The sequence below is a fragment of the Pygocentrus nattereri genome, chromosome 30 (genome assembly GCF_015220715.1).
Source record: "Pygocentrus nattereri isolate fPygNat1 chromosome 30, fPygNat1.pri, whole genome shotgun sequence".
NCBI classification, from domain to species: Eukaryota; Metazoa; Chordata; class Actinopteri; order Characiformes; family Serrasalmidae; genus Pygocentrus; species Pygocentrus nattereri.
In genome coordinates this window covers 2625736-2646477 of record NC_051240.1, presented here as the reverse complement: position 1 = coordinate 2646477, position 20742 = coordinate 2625736, and the positions used below count along the sequence as shown (strand labels likewise).

Below are 20742 nucleotides of genomic sequence, written 5' to 3'. Positions count from 1 at the left end.
CACTGAAGTTTAGTGAAGCTGCTGAAGGTCAGAAGGTTACTGAGGGGCATGGCTGCTGCCAACACTGCTAACAGCCTGGGATCCAGGTCCAGCCTTCAGGATGATTTCTGAGAAATTTTTCACTGTTATTTCCTGTTAGTCTGTATCTTAGACCATCACAAGCTGATAACGAGCAACACTAACTCAGGACAGTTTGCCCTGAAGGGCCAAAACGCCCATTTATGGGAAAAGCATCTGGAGAAATTCTGTAAATTCAAATTTTGAGACACTCACTGTCCACTTTATCAGCTGCACTGACCATATAGGTTCATTTTGTAGTTCTACAGCTACAGACAGTAGTCCATCTGTTTCTCTTCATATAATGCTACCCTGGTCTTCAATGGTCAGGACCCCCACAGAGCAGCTATCACTTGGGTGGTGGGTCATTCTCAGCACTGCAGTGACACTGACGTGACGTGATGGAGGTGTGTTAGTGTGTGTTGCACTGGTGCGATTGGACCAGACACAGCAGTGTTTGGCACTCTGGCTTTATGCCGGTAATGCTCAGTTGCACTGATAACAAGGCTCACCCTTGATGTATTTCTGAATTAAAAGGTTGAATGATATGCGCAATATTCTGTCATAACAACACTCGATATCCAGCTCTACTGTGAGACAGCATTTTTACTATCATGGCATTAAAGATACTTGAGGCACCTTTACTGTCAGACTCACTATGAGCTCATTTGGAGCGCAGTTCTGATCAGAGAGCACTTGATTTGTTTACTTAGAGTAACGATACCATTATATTTATGCGTTTTATTATTCAAAACGGCCGAGTGCGACACAAACCTTATCAGAATTCTTACCAGAATAATGTCGGCCAAGGTGCTTGTGAGATACACCAACTGACCTTTTCTCCATGAGATTTTTGTGTTTAAATTGTTAAACTGTTTTCTTAGTTTTTGTTTTTCTTTCATTCTTTACTCATGTTCTGTATGACTTGTTTTGTTGATTGTTATTGCACTATTTTATAATGTACAGTTTGCCTACTGGAGCCCAGGGAGTAGCGGCTAATGGGGATCCTAAAAAGATGCTATAAACAAAGCAAAAAATATATATATAAATAAATAAATAAACCAGATAAACTGAATAAAAACTCTCAAATATATACATATATATATATTTATAAATGTATTCATTTTTATTCAGTGTTTTGGTAATAAATGTGGTGCACATTCATTCAGTCCCTCCCCTGACACACACACACACACACAGACACACACACCTGCGGTCACCTGAACAGTATACAGGGCTGTCCTTATTTATACAAAACATTTCATATAGGAGTTCAGTTCCCTTTACACCAGTATAAAATCAGCCCATGGAAATTCTAAAAATAAATCCTAATTAAAATGATCAAACGTAAAAACACAGAATCCAGAATTCAAAAAGTAAAATACATTCAGCTCTTCAGTGACACTCCTCTTCCGCAGAGTCTCCCTAAACCAACTGTGAAAATCTGTAAAAAGTAGTTTCAGCTGAAAAGATGCAGAACTTGGCCGATCAACAGCTCCTCAGCGTAAAGCTCACAGCTGAAGCTTCCTGAGGGGGATGCTGTAGAGCAGCCCTTACCAGACAACTATAGTAACAAGCAGCGTTCCTGCCCCCTAAACGACCTGCGGTCCAATCAGCTGCGTTGAGTCCGAGCGCTGGATTGTGGGGGAAGTGCTCTGCATTGCAGGGGCAGTGCTCTGTGTTGCAGGGGCAGAGTTGGGGGCAGAGTCCCGTTTGAGGTTGAGGATGTGCTGCCGCAGGTGAATCAGCCAATCCTCCTGAACCGAGAGAGGACCTTTAAACACCTCCTCGCAGAACCTGCACGCACAGGAGTACAGATTAGACTGCATTAGACCAGATTTGATAACATTAGATTAAACAGCAGATGTACAAAAGTGCACCATGATTGAACTGAATCAATTTTAGACCACTAAAAACAATTACAATCCAGTTATAATAACATTCAGTGAAGTATGCTGGGGATCATAAAAGACATGTACACAAACCAGTGTTTCCATTTGTTTTTCATCCCATAACATTCTGAACACATATCAGCTGGCCAATAATATCTGCTAACACTGATGATGGTTTTATGTGCAAGTTTCCGGTAATTTATAAATGTGTTGATAGACAAACAGCAGCTCCAGTATCAAAATCACTGATTTCTGCAGTTATCAGATTACTAAGAGCATGTAAACACGCTCACTGACATTATACACTCGAAACTTTAACAATACTGAGCAAATAATAAACACCAAACTGAACTACGATTCTATCAACCGTAATATTTATTTTATATATATATATATATATATATATATATATATATATATATATATATATATATATATATATATATATATATATATATATATATATATATATATACCCCCTTTTGCCTTCAGAACTGTCTTAATTCTTCATGCCACACTTTCCTCAGAGATTCTGGTTGGTTATTTGAGTTCCTGTTGTCTTTCTATCATCTGGACCCAGTCTGCCCATTCTCCTCTGACATCAACAAGGCATTTTCGTCCTCACAACTGACCGCTCACTGGATATTTCCTCTTTTTCGGACCGTTCTCTGTAAACCCTAGAGATGGTTGTGTGTGAAAATCCCAGCAGATCAGCAGTTTCTGAAATACTCAGACCAGCCCGTCTGGCACCAACAACCACGTTCAAAGTCCCTTAAATCCCCTTTCTTCCCCGTTCTGATGTTCGGTCTGCACTTCAGCAAGTTGTCTTGACCACCTCTACATGTCTAAATGAGTTGCGGCCGTGTGATTGGCTGATTAGCTATTTGTGTTAACAAGCAACTGAACATATACTTAATAAAGTGGCCAGTGAATGTATATGTAGTGTGCTGCAGGGAAGTACATAAACAGAGCAAACAGCACTACAGCAGCGCCACATCTACTCAGCAGCCCAAAAATGCAGAGACGATGGACACCATGAGCGCCGGACTCACCTGCACTTCAGTGAATAAACTTTTCCCACCAGTTTAACCAGGCTGCTCTCCGGTGGCCGGGGCATGAGGGAGGGAGCATTCCCCACACGTGGCTTCAGAGGGCCCGCCCCCAGCCTGCTGTCACTATGGGGGATGTGCTTAGGAGGACGCCTCTCACAACCTGCAACATATAAACACACGTTACCTGTTCACTTTAATTAACCCCTGTGGGGCACATGGAGGGGGGGGGGGGTCACATATGCTGGACAGGTCACAGACCAGCTGTTTATTCCACCTGAACCTGTACAGGACTGCACACTTTCTATGTCATATGTGTAGATTTCTTTGTCCTGCTGCAGTGTGTATTATGCTTTGTCTCTGAGTGAGTAACAATTAATTCAGTGCATGTAAAACAAATCTGATCTAGCTTCAATTTCAGAGTCTGACTCAGAGTCGGCTTCAGCTGCAGAGTCCAACTTGGCATCAGCTTCAGAATCTGACTTGACTTCCGCTTCACAGTCCGACTCAGATTCAGATTCTGATTCAGAGTCTATTCGGAGTCAGCTTCAGCTTCTGAGTCTGACTCAGTTTTAGCTTCAGATTCTCATTCAGCTCCTCACAGTGTGTGGCTGTGGAACTGGCGGCACTGCGTCAGCAGGACGTGTGTGCGTTACCTCTGGCGGCGGTGTGCGTTGGTGTGTGCTGCGAAGCCGATGGTTTCCTGTGGGCAGAGGACGAGGACAGCTGACCTTTGAGCTCTCTAGCAGTTGCAGGGCGAGCGGACTCCGGGTCAGAGAGCGAGGGATGAGGGGATGCCGAACTCCTCTGTGTGAGAAAACCCTGACTGTCAGAGCTGGAACTTCAGGACATCAAAACATCTCTAATGCTAATTTCTGCTAGCGCTCCAAAGGGATTTCTAATAGTATTTCAGCATTGAGCTAATCATGGTGCACATGAACATTTTAGATTACACACAAACCTGAATCTGAAGCTTGTAGGAGATATTAATTCATATCTGCGCTAATATGCATCAGCATTACAGTAACTCTTTCGTTAAAAAGTTCTGACAGAGCTGCCTGCGTTGTTTTTTAAATTCCCGACTACTACCCAGAACACCACTAAGACAACAGCTTGTATTCACAGTCAGTGGCATATCTAGAACATCCAGAGGTTATGAAGCAGTCTTACCTTCTTAACCACCTGTGGCAGTTCTCCCCTCATGTAGCGTTTGTGGAGCTCTGCCACTTTGCCCGGTTCTCTCTGCATCCACTCGGCCAATGTCTCTATAGGAGAGCCGTTAGTGTGCCAGTCCACCCCCTGCTGGCGCAGATGAGCACGTGCATGACTTGCCAGAGCTTTTCTGTTCTCAAAGTCAAACCCGCACAGGTCACACGTAGCCTCACACCCTGCAGGAGAAACACAAGCACACTGCTAAACATGCCTAAATATGTCTAAACCATAACAGCACAGTTGGTAGAACGCTGTAGCTGATTAAAGCGATAGCTTGCCTACAGTCCTAACTTTAGGATAAAGCCCCAACTTCTGTCCAAGCGTCGGTTCCTGTTGTTTTAACTGAGACAGTCAATTAAAAGATTTGATAACACTCACTATATTTAGGATACAATATGCAGAGATATTAATACAAATTCATACGCAGATAGAAAAACCCATGTCACTGACGTGGTATTACAGTATGTGACACCGCGCTGGTGGACGTACCTGTGGCCATGCTGTCCTGCGAATCTGTTTTCTCTGCGAGGAACTCTACGGGTGAAGTTGTGAACGTTTGAGGTGAGGAGGTCGCCTTCCTCCATGACCCGCTGGCCCCTGCTGGAGGCTCTGGTTTGACCTCTGACCCCTGCAGTGTACCCTCCCTCAGCATGAGCTCATATAGTGTGTCAATGGGCGAGGCGTTGGGGGACCATTTGACCCCCAGCTGGCGCAGGTGGGCACGGGCATGGCAGGACAGAGCTTTACGACTGTCGAACATCTCACCGCAGTAATTACACCGAACCGGCACAGACAGATCAGCCTCCGGCTTCAGCACTGACATGCACACAGGCGCATGCGCACACACACACACACACACACACACACACACACACACACACACACACACACACACTGTAGAACAGAGGCTCAAACACATTTTTAATTGTTCATGGTGCCACTACTACAACACCAAAACTCATGGTTCAGGTATTGCAGTGACTTTGCTATACAATTTTAGCAAAATTATTGCTGCCACTGCTTCAGAATTTTATGAAATATGAAGTTGCAGTTACAAAACCGCAGAGTGCTTTTAATTTGAAACAACAGTTACAGGAACAGTCAGAGCCAAGTTGAGCTGAAGTGCTGAATAAACGATGATACATCTTGTTTGTTTAAGAGGTAAGGCTGGTGGTCTAAGCCTGATCTTCAATGGCTGGACTGTAAAGAATAGAAGTCAGGTGGCAGGGTCAATCTCGACCCTAAAACAATGATTTAAAAAATCCTAAAGGAAATACTGTTTTCATTATGTTTCACTATGAAGATGAAAGAAACCATTTTAAATGACTTTACATTTTAATCAAACTGTAAAAAGTGAGGTTTGCTTGTATTTGTGAATAAGCTTGTATATTACTGGTGACTGGGAGCTGGTGACGAGACAGAGAGGGTGCCTTACCTGTGGTGTTCTGGTTGCTGCTGGACCCTGGAGCAGCAAGTGAAGGTGTAGTAGTGTTTTTGGGTTTAGGGACAGAGATGTTCTTCTCCAACGGCTCATCCTTTGGTTTAGGCACCACCGTCCGTGAGCCTTTTCTGGCTTTGGGCACTCGGGGAGGGGCGGAGCCTGGAGATTTTGCAATGGGGGTGGAACCAGAAGTCAGAGGGAGTGCTGTGGATGGAGGTGGAGGACTGGCAGGTGTTGAGGGGAGTGGCTTTTTAGGAGGATGAGGAGTCTTCATAGGTGAAGCATGGGGATTTGGAGGTGAGGCAAAATGCTTTGTGGGTGGGACTTGCGGCTTTGTGGGCATGTCAATGGGTTTTTCCAGTACATGGGACTGTACAGGTGAAGTATGAGGCTTCGTAGGCGAGACACCGTCTTTTGTGGGCGGGGCATGTGGTTTAATGGGTGAGCCAAGTGGTTTCGTGGGCATGTGACTATGCTTTGAGGGAGGAGCATGAGGCTTGGGTAAACTGGTCGTTCCACGACGGGCCATTAGGTCCCTGAGCGTTGCCATGGGTGACCCATGCACGGACCACTCGGTTATGCCAAGCTGGCGGAGGTGAGAGCGGGCGTGGCTTGCTAAACTTTGACTCTTCTTAAAATTTTCATGACAGAACTCACAGCTCACATCCTTTGACAAATCACCTGAAAGCAGAGATAACATCACATTCGTGAACCTTATTTCACATCAGATATTAAGTTCTGAAGTTCAGAAGAAGCAGAAATGCAGGAAGCTAAATCAATAAATTATTCATTATTGATTTAGCACATCCATTTAATAAATCCAGAATAGTGGTTTTAACCCTAAATAAAATAGTTTTAACATTACATAAAATTCCTTACATAAAAACCTTCACTGCCTGCAGTTAAATCAGACAAACAAATACACCAATATTAGACAGTGTGGTGTGTCCTCCCCCTCATCGCCAACTTTACACTGACAAGCTGCATCCAGATATCTAGTTCATATCACTGACTTAGAGACACACCAGCTGAACTCACCTTTCTGGCCAAATGCCTCCCCCTCTGGCTCTGCCCCCACCGCTGCAGCTGAGGTTTTGATCTTTTTCAGGGGCGGCGGGGAGACAGGGGCAATGTGTGACCCCTCAGGCAGAGGCGAAGACGGAGCAGGCCGTTTGGGGGCAGCTCTTGGGGGAGTGGATGAGGGAGGGTAGTTGTCGAACTGCAGTGGGCTGACCCTCCCGCTCTGCTCCTCCTTCAGCAGCAGCTCATGCAGGATGTCAATCGGGGCACCTTTTGAGTCAATTTCCACCCCAAACTGCCGCAGGTGAGCCCTCGCATGGCTGGACAAACCCTTCCTCGTCTCATACCACGCTCCGCACAGCTCACAGACGTGAACATCGTGCCTCAGTGAAGGGTCCGTCATTGCTGCTGCAGTGAGAAATGTTCAGTATAATTAGTATATTAAATATTTCACACTCTTATCTCCAAAATGAAAACGTTAGAGAAGATGCAAAAAACACAATGCAACTTAACGGAACTAGACATTTGTACAAGTATTTTTAGGCCGTTTCTTTTGTTCATTCTTAATGAAATTTACACACAACATAAAAGGTATTTTTCAAATTATGGCATAAACTGAAAAAGGAGGACACACAGTCATTATCTGAACAACTTTACAGGAGAAGCCAAGAACCTTCTTAACACTGAATGCAAATTAATGTAATGTGTTATTCTGAATCATTTTGGGTGATTTTTATTAATCCATTTGAGATTAATTCTGGCACAGTATAAACCGCAGCTAGCACTTTGAAATTGTCAAAACATTTAAAACAGAACAAACAGAGAGATGCATAGTTTAGTTCTGACAGTGACAATATGCACATTACATATATGCACTTACACCGATCAGGCATAACATAATGATCACTCACTGCTCTGTCTGATCCACTAACACACTAACACACCACCACATCAGTGTTACTGCAGTGCTGAGAATGATCCACCACCCAAGTAGTACCTGCTCTGTGAGGGTCCATGGGGAGAACATGGGGCTAACAAAGTATCAGAGAAACAGATGGACTACAGTCTGTAACTGTAGAGGTACAAAGTGCAGCTATACAGTAAGTGGAGCTGATAAAATGGACAAAGAGCGTAGAAACAAGGAAGTGATCATAATGTTACACCTGATTGGATTGTAGAAGCAACAGTGCCTTAAAAATAAGATTGTAACTGTATTTTTCAAAGAGACAAACATCAAAAGAGCTGCAGTAGTTTTTATAATAACATCCAAACCATTTAACACACTTTTAAGACAATTTTCACCATTTAACACAAACAAAACGGAAACAATCCCTGGGCAAGGCAAAGCCACCACAGATAGAAGGGATGGATAAACCAATATGTGTTTAGTTCACATATGGACTATATGTACTGAGGAGTGAATAGCAATTTTGAGTTTGATATTAGCCAAATAACAATATTTCTGAAGCTAATATTACTAATATTTCCAAACTTTTGGCCTGGAGTAGACAAACATGTACAGTAACACATTAAAACTGTGTGAGGTTGTGGTTAAACCCTTAGCGAACTCCGAGTTATGCGTCCTGAATGCAGTCAGTCTGGTGTTACTCACTGAGGTTCAGCGGAGCGTCTGTTTCCTGAGGAGCCCACAGGGGTTTGGAGGAGGGCAGATTGAGAGACGGAGACAGAGGTGAAGATACAGGACCCGGAACACTCTTTGGCTCGGTGGGCACTTTACGGGGTTTATCAGGTTTAATGGGGCTGAGCGGTGGGGGGGAGAGGCTGGGGGACAGCGGGGCTGACCCTGCGGATGGAGACTTACTGTACTTCTTCACTAGGGAGGCTATTTTAATCTTGAGTTTGGTGGTGGAGTCTTTTTTGGAGCTGGGGGTTTTAAGTGTGGAAGACGGGGGGGTTTTAGGGGTGGAGGCTTTGGGGGTTTTATGGGTGGGGGTCTGGGTCGATTTAGGGGTGGGAGTCTGGAGGGTTTTAAGGGAAGTGGTCAAGAGCGATTTGGGGATTTTGGGTTTTTGGGGGGGTTTGGGAGCTGGCGTTTTGTCCAAGCTGGCCTTAGGGGAGGAGTAGGGCAGTTTTCCATCTCTCTCACGGATAAGCTCATAGAGCAGGCCAATCGGAGCGCCGCTGCTGTCGGACACAGCCACCCCCAGCTGCCTCAAGTGAGACCTGCAATGACTGGAAAGTCCTCTCTTTGTCTCAAAACACGTTCCACAAACCTCACACAAATGCACCCCTGCTGCTGCAACACAAAGCAGAAAAGAGAGCATATTAAGACATTCAAATTCCTTAAATATACAGAATCAGTTCATTTGGCTTCCTGGCAGATAGACAGATGTCCCTGATCTCGGACGTTATGGTGAATTAAATGTCCTCCACCACCTGCACTCACATTCATTCTCCTCAGCGGCCGATGAAGAGCCGGTGCCAGGCACTGTGTGGAGGGGAATGCTGGCTGTGCTTTTCCGGGCTGTTTCTGGAGCTCTCTCCATCCCCGCAGTCCCTTCGTCACCCTGCTAAGAAAACACACATAGCAGAGGGTGAGCTTGGGCTTTTTCTCCATGACTGAGGGTACGATTTTCCTCAGGAGCCAGAAGGTTTCTGCTGAGCATTTTAGAACAAGCAGCTGGAAAAGAAAAAAACACGCTTCACCCTCATGTTTAGCTGCAATAAGGGGGTCGTTTCTAACATTACAGTCGCACTCGCGGCGTCTTACATGTTCTTTATTCACAACAACCCGCGTCTCTCATTCATTCACAGAGACACTCGTGTCGAGTCTCATTCAACAAAACAAGCCCAAATAAAGACCACATGCTAGACTAGGGCTCGTCCTGGCTGTGCTACAGTGAGGCAGACACGACTGTAGTGATAAAACGCAAATGCCCGTGAACATTCACACACGCCACGTTAGCCACATGCTAGCCGCAGCTAAGGCTAACGAAAGCGTCTGAATTTGCGAATATATCAAATCTACCGAGCCACGTGTCGCAAGGTTATCAACACGGTATACATCATGCGGCAAAATAACCGCCTTAAAAGAGCTTCGTGTTTTAGTAGCCCTGTTTTTTTTTACCTGCACAACGTGTTTATGCTATTGTTTGGGTTGACTGAGCAGGAGCCCTTCTTCATCAACGCGGCACAGTCGAACTGCGCCGAGGCAGACCGAAGCAATCGATTAGCGCGGGAATTGGTGTGTTGCACCGACGACTATAAAGAGTTACGTTTCAAATGCCACTTTAATCCTGGATTTACTTTTAGACGAAATGTATATTAAAATGAACACTTTCAACTCAGTTTAAGCCTCAAATTTTTACATTTACAAAATGTGTTTCAAATGTGGCTAATCATGCACTAAAATCATGCAGTAAAACTCCATATAATATAAAAAGCTCCGCGTAATATAAAACATAGAAAACCTATAAGGAATTCCTTGGAAAGCTTTTACTGAAGGTTAACCATTTTGCCTACAGTGGGGTGCTACTGGCACTCATGTAGCTTCTGTGTGCATCGCTCAAATAGAAGTAAATAAACACATCAGCAGATCTAAATAATGCATATTTTACAGTTATAAACTGCATGTAAATAAAGTAAACAGCTGAAGACAGACAGAATATCCTCCAGACAAGAATGCAGCTTTGTTGAACTAGTTGATCTAGACTGGTGGTCGGCAACATGAGACTCTTCAACTGTGCCCTTGTGGCTCCACAGCATATTTTTTAGGTAATAAAATAATCCTCCTTAGCCGTAAAATAAAGCTTTGCTGATTGTTCTAACGCCGTCCTAATGCTGTTTTAACAACAAGTTGTCTTATATGCTGGAAAGAATGTATAACTGCTAATTCATTGCTAATTCTGCTCGTCATAGCAACGCAGACAACAATCTGGCCTAACTAATAGTTAAAGACATGTCAAAGAAGAGAAAGATTTAAGATGAGCGTTGAGAATTTAGAGATGAATGAACACTTATTTGCCAGCTGGTTTCCTTTTATGTTTCATTTGCAATGAGAAACTTTCAAACCCTAAAAAACCAAATGCCAAGAGATATTTTACAGGAAACTGTTCCACTTTTGTGGATAACAATATTGCCAGTGCTAAAACTTAAAACAGAGCTGCAGGTAAGTCTGCATTTGTACTGTCCATCCATCCATCCCGAGGGAGGCGTCCAGGAGGCATCCTAACCAGATGCCCGAACCACCTCAGCTGGCTCCTCTCGACGTGTCCCTCCTGGATGACCGAGCTTCTCACCCTATCTCTAAGAGAGAGTCCAGACACCCTGCGGAGGAAATTCATTTCGGCCGCTTGTATTCGCGATCTTATTCTTTCGGTCATTACCTAAAGCTCATGACCATAGGTGAGGGTGGGAACGTAGATCGACCGGTAGATCGAGAGCCTTGCCTTATGGCTCAGCTCTTTCTTTACCACAACAGACCGGTAAAGAGCCCGCATCACTGCTGACCCAGCACCAATCCGCCTGTCAATCTCCCGCTCCCTTGTACCATCACTCGTGAACAAGAGCCGAACCCCGAGATACTTGAACTTGAGGCAAGAGCCTATCCCCGACCCAGAGAGGGCTCTCCACCCTTTTCCGCCTGAGAACCATGGTCTCTGATTTAGAGGTACTGATTCTCATCCCGGCCGCTTCACACTTGGCTGCAAACCGATCCAGCGAAAGCTGAAGTTCACGGCCTGATGTCCCCAATAGGACCACATCATCTGCAAACAGCAGCGATGTGACCCTGAGGTCACCAAACCGGACACCCTCCATCCCCTGACTGCGCCTAGAAATTCTATCCATAAAAATTATGAATAGAATCGGTGACAAAGGGCAGCCCTGACGGAGTCCAACTCTCACTGGGAACAATTCTGACTTACTGCTGGCTGTGCGAACCAAACTCCAGCTTTGTTTGTACAGGGCCTGAATGGCTTGTAGCAAAGAGCCATGTACCCCGTACTCCCGAAGCCTCTGGACCCGAGAGACACCGAGCATATAACTTAACAATGTCCATGTTCCACACCCTAACTGGTAACGGAACCGGGAACATGGTGGTACATGTGGCAATGAGGAGGGGCCACACGTGCACATGCTCGCAAGTAGCGGGCACTGTGTCACTGGGATGGTCAAGATGCATAAAATACAAGGAGGTAAAAGCCAACGGAACCATCTGCGTGCACAACGGCACAACCACAAACTGGTGTATGACTGCCCCTAAGGGCCACAAGAACCAAATGTGGGTCTGTGGGGATAGAGCATTTGGCAGACTGCCAAGAAGTGGCCGATGGCAAGGGTGTTGTTACCCAGGCCTGCTGATGGCCAGATCACACCTCTATGTGCCATCAGAAGCTACACAGCCATCCCTGATGAGCAGAGGCCTGTCTAGAAGCAAGAGAGAGGTGCCGAGCTGGTACAACGGACAAAAGATGATGGACATGTGGTCCAGACCACTTGAGGTCATCGGGTGATCACTGTTCCTGGGTGGAGGCACCACTGCTGCCCTTATGAAGATCAATGGACTAGCGTATCAATTGATGACAACAGTGAATGACACCTTTTTGTCCCTGGATAGCCTGAGGCTAGAACAGCAGGCCATTCGTGCCACACTCATACAGCATAGACAGATACTAGACTTAATGACCATAAAGGAGGGAGGAGTTTGCACAATTCTGAACACATCTTGCAGTTTTTATATTCCTGACTTGAGTGATAATGTTACTGATTACATTGCCCATATGAACGATGCTGCAGCCCTGCCATCTGATGTGGGAGGGTCATGGTGGGATTCGCTAGAAGCTGTGATAGGGGGATGCGCAATGAAGGCATTAACAGTTGTGACCACAATACTTTGTACTTTGGTATTATTGATGATTTTAGTGCCATGTATTTTATCTATGTGTTCCAAATGTCTGGCCATTAAACGGCAAGCTTTAATGCAGCTAAAGGGGGATGATGTTGATTCAGAAGGCCCCGATATTCCTGAGTGGATGACTACTAGTGAGAGATGCAGGATCAAATGGGGGATTGTGAAGGCAAATATTTGCTTTGCTTATATTGCTAAATAACGCTGGCCCTGGCATATTTGCTTTTCTCATTATGATCCTGCATATCACTTAAAGTAAGTATGTGTACGAGGTCAAAAGCTCCAGGATGTGTGTGTGTGTGAGTGAGGGCCAGCAGCAATTAACATGTCCAGCAGAGCACACACAGCATGGGCCCAGAAGTGACAGATGTGCTGTCTCAACGGCTTCCTACCCAAGGTTTAGCTTGACCCCACTGAACGTTTATTTGTGTCTTTCTGTGCCAATTAAATTATTTGTTACCTTTTAAGGGACAGGTGTGCCCCAACTTATCATATATATAACCCAGTCTTCTCTGTTGTGGCCAGAGCACTTCTGATCTGGCATGCAAATGCTTGTATCTGTTTGCTCTCAATAAATGTTACTCAAAGGCTCCACATGCCTGAGTATTTGATTAACTGATTTTACCACGACAATTATATTATATTATATTATATAACTTTAGCACATACTGAGACGTATTCACATCCAAGATGTAAACATGTTACACCAATAAAATGGGCATAAAATATTGTGGTTCCTAAGGTGGTTTGGTTTTTTTGTTGAAATGGGACAAAGTGGCTCTTCCACTTTGTTTGATCAAGGACGAAAAGTTGGCAGATAGCTAGGTGAACTAACAGGCTAAAGGTTACTGTAATAATACTCTGTGTTAGGTTTCAGATTTAGGTAATTATGGAGATTTTACTGTAAAACTGCAGCTAATTGAATAACATACAGAGCATCTGTATTTAGAATGTTTTGATTAATATCACTGACAGCTTTAGTGTGTATTGTAAGCAGTCTTATCAGTGCTGGATAGACAGCACCCCATTGACACAGAGCCTCTGGGTCTAATAACAGACTGTTTAAACGTCTTTGTCTGTCACGGCTGTTTCTGATGTAGCTCTGAGCTTGTTTACACTCAAAAATGTTATTAGTGATTAGTGTGGACAGTCTTCTTCTTCTTTCGGCTGCTCCCTTTAGGGGTCGCCACAGCGGATCATCTGCCTCCATCTTGCCCTATCCATTGCCTCCTCTACTTTAACACAAACCATCTCCATGTCCACCTTAACTACATCCATAAACCTTCTCTGAGGTCTGCCTCTTCTCCTTCTACCCGGCAGCTCCATCTCCAACATTCTTTGCCCAATATATCCACTATTCCTCCTCAACACATGTCCAAACCATCTCAACCTGGCCTCTCTGGCTTTATCTCCAAACTGCTCCACCTTCACTGTCCCTGCTCATTGCTAATCCTGTCCATCCTTGTCACTCCCAATGAAAATCTCAGCATCTTCATCTCCGCCACCTCCAGCTCAGCCTCCTGTCTTTTAGACAGAGCCACAGTCTCCAAACCATACATCATAGCAGGATGCATTACTGTCTTGTAAACCTTCCCTTTCACTCTTGCTGCTGTCCTTCTGTCACACATCAGCCCTGACATCCGTCTCCACCCACTCCATCCTGCCTGCACCCTCTTCTTCAACTCTTTTCTACACTGTCCATTGCTCTGGATGGTTGACCCAAGATATTTGAAGTCATCCACCTTTACGACCTCTACTCCTTGCATCTTCACCTTTCCACCTGCCTCCCTCTCATTCACACACATGTATTCCGTCTTGTCTCTACTGACCTTCATTCCTCTCCTCTCCAGGTTCTCTTCCACCTGCTCTCTACTCTGACCACAGATTACAATGTCATCTGCAAACATCATGATCCATGGATCCTCCTGCCTGACCTCATCTGTCAACCTGTCCATCACCATTGCAAACAAGAAGGGGCTCAAAGCTGATCCCTGATGTAACCCCACCTTCATCTTGAAACCATTTGTCACTCCAACTGCACACCTCACCACTGTCTCACTATCCTCATACATGTCCTGCACCACCCTAACATACTTTTCAGCTACACCTGACTTCCTCATACAGTACCACAGTTCCTGTCTTGGCACCCTATTATATGCCTTCTCTAGATCCACAAAGACACAATGTAGCTCCTTCTGACCTTCTCTGTACTTCTCTACCAACACTCTCAATGCAAAAATTGCATCTGTGGTACTCTTTCTGGGCATGAAAAAACTGCTGCTCACTGATCTGGACCTCTTGCCTTAGCCTTGCTTCAACAACTCTTTCCCATACCTTCATGCTGTGGCTCATCAACTTTATACCTCTGTAGTTACTGCAGCTCTGCACATCACCCTTGTTCTTAAAAATGGGGACCAATACACTGCTTCTCCACTCATCAGGCATCCTTTCACTCTCCAGGATTTTGTTAAACAACCTGGTTAAAAAGTCCACTGCCTTCTCTCCTAAACATCTCCATACCTCCACAGGTATGTCATCTGGACCAACTGCCTTCCATCCTTTTTAAAGCTGCCCTCACTTCCACCTTACTAATTCTCTGCACTTCCTGATCCACTATCTCTCCCCCCTCTCCTCTCTCTCTCTCTCGTTTTCCTCATTCATTAGTTCTTCAAAGTACTCCTTCCACCTACTCAACACTCTCTGTTCACTCACTAGTACATTTCCCTCTCTATCCTTTATCAGCCTAACCTGCTATACATCCTTTCCAGCCAAACGATACAAGTCCTTTACTCCTTCTTTACTGTCCAGCCTTTCATACAGCTCATCATAAGCCTGAGCCTTTGCCTTTGCCACCATTCTTTTTGCTATGCGACTAGCCTCACAGAACTCCTGCCTACTTCCTTCATCTCTCTGGTTATCCCACTTTTTCTTAGCTGCCTTCTTCTTCTGAATACTCTCCTGGACTTCCTCATTCCACCACCAACTTTCCTTGTCTTCTTTCCTCTGACCAGACGAAACACCCAACACATTCTTGCCAGTTTCTCTCACCACCTTAGCTGTAGTTTCCCAGTCCTCAGGTAGCTCCTCACTGCCCCCAAGGGCCTGTTGCAATTTTTCCCTGAACTGCCTGCAACCATCCTCCTCCTTCAGCTTCCACCATCTAATCTTTGGCTCTGTCTTCACTCTCTTCCTCTTCTTTGTTTCTAATCTCATTCTACAGACAACCACCCTATGCTGCCTTGCTACACTTTCCCCTGGTACCACTTTACAATCTCCAATCTCCTTTAGGTGGCATCTCCTGCTAAGGATATAATCCACCTATGTGCACCTCCCTCCACTCTTGTATGTCACCCTGTGTTCTTCCCTCTTCTGAAAATATGTGTTCACCACAGCCATTTCCATTCTCTTTGCAAAATCTACAACCATCTGACCTTCCGCATTTCTGTCTTTCACACCATACATACCCAGCACCTCTTCATCCCCTCTGTTCCCTTCACCAACATGTCCATTGAAGTCTGCACCAATCACCAATCTCTCCTCTCTAGGGACACCATCTACCACTTCATCCATCTTACTCCAAAATTCCTTTCTCCTCTAACTGACAACCAACCTGTGGTGCATATGAACTGACCACATTCAAAATTACACCATCAACCTCCAACTTCAGGCTCATGATCCTTTCTGACACTCTCTTTACATCCAGAACACTTTTCCCAAGCTGTTCCTTTAGGATTATCCCTACTCCATTTCTCTTCCTCTCTACACCATGATACAACAGTTTGAATCCACCTCCAATGTTCCTGGCCTTGCTTCCTTTCCATCTGGTCTCCTGGACACACAGAATATCTACCTTCCTTCTCTCCATCATGTCTGCAAGCTCTCTGCCTTTACCAGTCATTGTCCCTATGTTCAGAGTCCCTACTCTAACCTCCACACTCCTGGCTTTCCTTCTCTCTCGCTGCCGTCTAACCCGCCTTCCTCCTCTCCTCTTTGATGGTCTTCGATCTTCTACCTACAGTAGTCCAATTTCCACCGGCACCCTGCTGGTCAACAGCACCGGAGGCGGTCGTTGTAAACCCGGGCCTTGACCGATCCTGTATGGCATTCATATTTGTGATCCGCATGATACTTTTGGCACACAACTTAATTGGAAAAAAAACAAAACAAATTAAATTCTCAGCTCTGAAGTCAGTTTAACTCAATTCTTGTTGGTGCGACCCACCCTCACACCCACAGATTAACAATAACAAGTCAGCCTACAGAGGAGAGGTCAAGAACTTGGAGTGCTAGTGCCAGGACAACAACCTCGCTCTAATCTCAAAAAAGACTGATCTTGGACTTCAGGAGACCAAAACAAAGCAGCCACTGTCCCTTCAGCATCAACACCGAGAGGGTGGAGGCAGGTCAGAGCTTCAGATTCCTCTACATGGGCCAAGATCTGACTTTGTCCAACAACACAGTGATGGCTGAGAAAGATCTTCAGAGGTTTCACTTCCCGAGGTGCCCAAAAAAAGCCTACCTCCCACAACTTGTGCAGGTGACCATGGAGTCCTTCATCACACACTGCATCACTACATGGTACTCAGGCTGCACCTCAGAGTGCAGGAAGCCCCCCACCCTCTTATAGCACCAACACCACAAGCTCTGGCTGTGTGTCCCAACTACTGTGACTGTTTCTATTATTATACCCCTAACCTTTAAAGTGCAATAATATATCTCAGCTGTTACTGCAGCGCTGCAGTCCAAGGGGGAGAATAAAAGGGGTTTCCCCCGTTAACCTCTTGGATGTCTCTGATGTCTCAAAATTTATGCTGGGAAAAAAACTGACATTATTCTGTCAAGTAGAGAAAACTGACACTTAGATCCAGATTCAGTAAAGCTTGTTTATCTGCTTCACCCACAATCAGCTTATTTGCTCTGCGAGGCCTTTGAGTGAAAAATGGAAATTGAAAGTGTGGAACACTGAACTCTGCTCTACTGCTGTTTATCTGGCGTTCGTCCATTTGATGAAATTACTCACATTTCATCCTGTACAAATCAGCCAGTCACTTTCCCAGAAATCCCACCCCTTCCGGCGTTTCTGCATTTATGCCCTACCTCATTAAAACCTCTCTGAACCCCTAAATGACACTTTAACACAAAGCACAAAACATTTCATTCACCTCAACAAAGCCAGATTTGGGGTTTGTTTTTTCAAGAAATTTATTAATCAAACTTAAGACATTTATAAGGTTCTAAAATGAATATATAAACACTTACATAAGAACACGAAATCAGTACAAACAAAAGGGTATTTCTTCTTTCATTTCTCAGGAAATGTAATTGGCGGGATTCAAGACAACAGGCACTAAAATAATTTATTCAGATAGAAAACAGCATATTAGAAACGTTATTAAATGTGTTGAAGATACGCAACATTCACTCTGTAGATATATGGTGGTGGGCAAAAGTTTGAGCACCCTGAAGTTTGAGCTCCTGTTGAATGTAAAGGAGTTACATCCTCTACAGAGACACACTACTGCACACTGCAATGCAGTTACTCTTTGTTTGTTTAACATATAGAAAATACACACACACACACAATTTTTTACATATGTATTTTATGCAGATGACCAAAGTAAGGCACATGGATGTAAGGCACATGGATAATGCTCAAATAACATCCCTGAGAAATAATAATGTATCAGATCACAGAGGATGAGCAAACTGTAAGGTAAGGAACATTTTATACACTTTATACACTCACGTTTTCATTTACAATGACTTTATACATAAACAGAAACCAAGTGTGAATAAAACAAAGCCATCAATACCTATTTAAAAAGAGAACCCAGAGTACTCCTCCACATTTAACCCATGAAGTGAAACACCACATACACACTTGTGAACACACACACACACTAGGGGGCAGTGAGCAAACTTGCCCAGAGTGGCACCTGGGGAGCAATTGGTGGTTAGGTGTCTTGCTCAAGGACACCTCAGTCACGTGGTGTCAGCCCTGGGGGTCGAGCCAGCTCCCTAACCTCCAGCCCACGACTCTGCCCTCGCTAATAAGATTAGTGTTGACATGCATACAATCATCATTAAAACCTCTCTGAACGCCTAAATGACACTTTAACACAAAGTACAAAATGGTTCATTCACCTCTTTAATCAGAATGCCATACGGGCGGATGAACTCCTTTGCGATCTTCTTAACCTCCTCCAGCGGGGTTCCCTCAGGAACCGGGATGAGCCAGTAGTCCTTTTTCTCTTTGATGATCTTCCTCTTTTTAGGGTTGATTCTGTTCTGCATGATGACCTCGTACTTCTTTCCATTCTTGGATTCGAACTGTTTTGTGTAGGCAGATGCGATCCTGATGTCAGGCGTGGAGTAGATCCCTGGGCCATAAACATCTCCTGGACCAACTCTGAAACAGGAACGTGCGATGGCTTTGGCTCCATCGACGCCGGTTCCATGGAAGGACACTGGCCACTCGCCGGGCACAGACTTGTCCCTCCATCCATCCAGTCCTAGCCAGGCGTCTCCACCAGGATACTTGCCCAGAACATTCAGACCGAAGCGGTACCACCCCCAGGGGCGCACGTACGGCTCCCCGCCGCGGGAACACTCAGAGTAGTCTGAGCCGTTTCTGAAATCGTAATCGAACTTCGGGTTGAAGAACTCGCTCATGTTCACGAAGAGCTCCTTTCGTAAAGCTCGAATGGTGGTCGAACCTGCGTTAATCGACTTTACAGCTGTGTCAAATGAGAAAAAGAGACCCGCATCATTGCTCAATGCCTGCGACCAAAACTGTAGATCAGCTGCGGTCGACGTCACATTTGCAATAGTGAGTTCGTTCTCTGCGAGAAACGCGCGTTTTCCAGGGTGTCTGCCGGGAATAGCGCCTGCTATCACGGTGACCTCAAGCAGAGCCTCTAGAGCCTCTAGAGCGACCTGGCTGTCCATCTCAGCAGTGACTGCCTCAGACTGAGGGAGGAGAGAGGATTCGCATATTTATACACTCACTTACTTTCGCTTTCACTGTGTGCGCCGTCCAGTCAGAGACTTGAAGGAGCTTCATTACCGCAGCGTTCCACACTGTCATTTTACAGCACAGCTGCCCCCATCAGGTGAAAGGAAGAACTGCCGAGAACTGGCTGATGGGCCACTAACAGCACACTCTAAAACCCAAAACACTTTAGGACCTAGAGCCGCACTTCAGACACCCTTAAATACATTATACACAACCTGGTTCTGTGGAAGTGTTAAAACTAAAGTGAAAAACAATCATACATTCTTAATGTATCCATATTGATTGTATAAGGCCTTGAAATCTAGGACGTGGGTGTTTTTATACAGTCTAGACAGGCGTCCTCTCTTTCAAGAAACGTCAAAATTAGGTGTTAGACTATGTTAGACTATCTCTAATAGTCCCTAATAGTTTCCCTACTGCTGGAGCTAGATGACCTACTGAAGAAATCAATTAAAATATCATTCTATGTTTTTCACATCTACAAAGTTGATCAGCATCAGGCTGCAGATGTTCAGTTAGGCCTACAGGGGTCCCAGCCACTTAGGGGAAACATTTTCTAGCCTTATAATCGTCTATCAGTGAATTAATATATTGGCTGACTAAACAAGTGAATTTCGACTGGAGTTAAAATTCAGTCCTGTGCAAACAAAATGGGCCAAACCCAAAATATAATATTTTATTCGGGTGGTTCTGGCTGGTTAGAGTCCAGATCTAAACTCTATAGAGAATATTTGGTCTCACATCAAACACAAACTAGCTCAGCCGTGTTTTTCAGCTGTTTGAAGCCGTCCATGCTGAATGAATCAATACTGACTTTCTGTAAAAGACTGTCTGCTAATTCACACACAGAACTGCGATACTTAAAGAAATTAAGGTGAAAAGGCCTTCCACACTGACTTACTGCAGCTACTTCTTTCATGATTTGTTGGTTGGACCATTAAAAGATGGATGTTTTACCATTTTGGGCTCATTTTTTGTGCACGCTGGGATCAGTGTAGAGACTGTTGTTATCTGCACTTCATTCAGCTCAGAACTCAGAGCTCACCCCGTTTTCACTTTCACTCTGGACTGCTTTTAGAAACACTGCCCCCAAAATAGTGACCAGCTGTCGGAGGAGTGACCGACTTCACTGTACCCAAAATAGAGCCTTGCATAGTCTCAGAGGAAAGAAGATCTGAAAACAAGTC

At 44.8% G+C, this 20742-nt stretch overlaps 1 protein-coding gene across 6 annotated transcripts; it reads right to left on the bottom strand.

Annotated features, from left to right (window-relative positions):
• Positions 1-1160: 1160 nt before the first annotated feature.
• Positions 1161-9853, bottom strand: si:dkey-217d24.6 (protein Wiz). 6 transcript variants are annotated; one of them, XM_017715746.1, is made up of 10 exons: positions 9760-9853; positions 9079-9202; positions 8284-8928; positions 6690-7079; positions 5646-6332; positions 4700-5026; positions 4169-4386; positions 3655-3805; positions 3002-3161; positions 1161-1854 (listed from the first exon to the last, which is right to left on the bottom strand). In XM_017715746.1, exons 2-10 carry the CDS (start codon positions 9176-9178, stop codon positions 1650-1652), a joined length of 2883 nt encoding a protein of 960 aa, XP_017571235.1. In that variant the 5' UTR covers positions 9179-9202; positions 9760-9853; the 3' UTR covers positions 1161-1649. The 6 variants fall into 6 exon arrangements, with proteins under 6 accessions (XP_017571235.1, XP_017571236.1, XP_017571230.1 ...); XM_017715747.2 differs by lacking the exon at positions 9760-9853 and adding an exon at positions 9403-9658; XM_017715741.1 differs by lacking the exon at positions 9760-9853 and adding an exon at positions 9339-9359.
• Positions 9854-20742: the final 10889 nt, after the last annotated feature.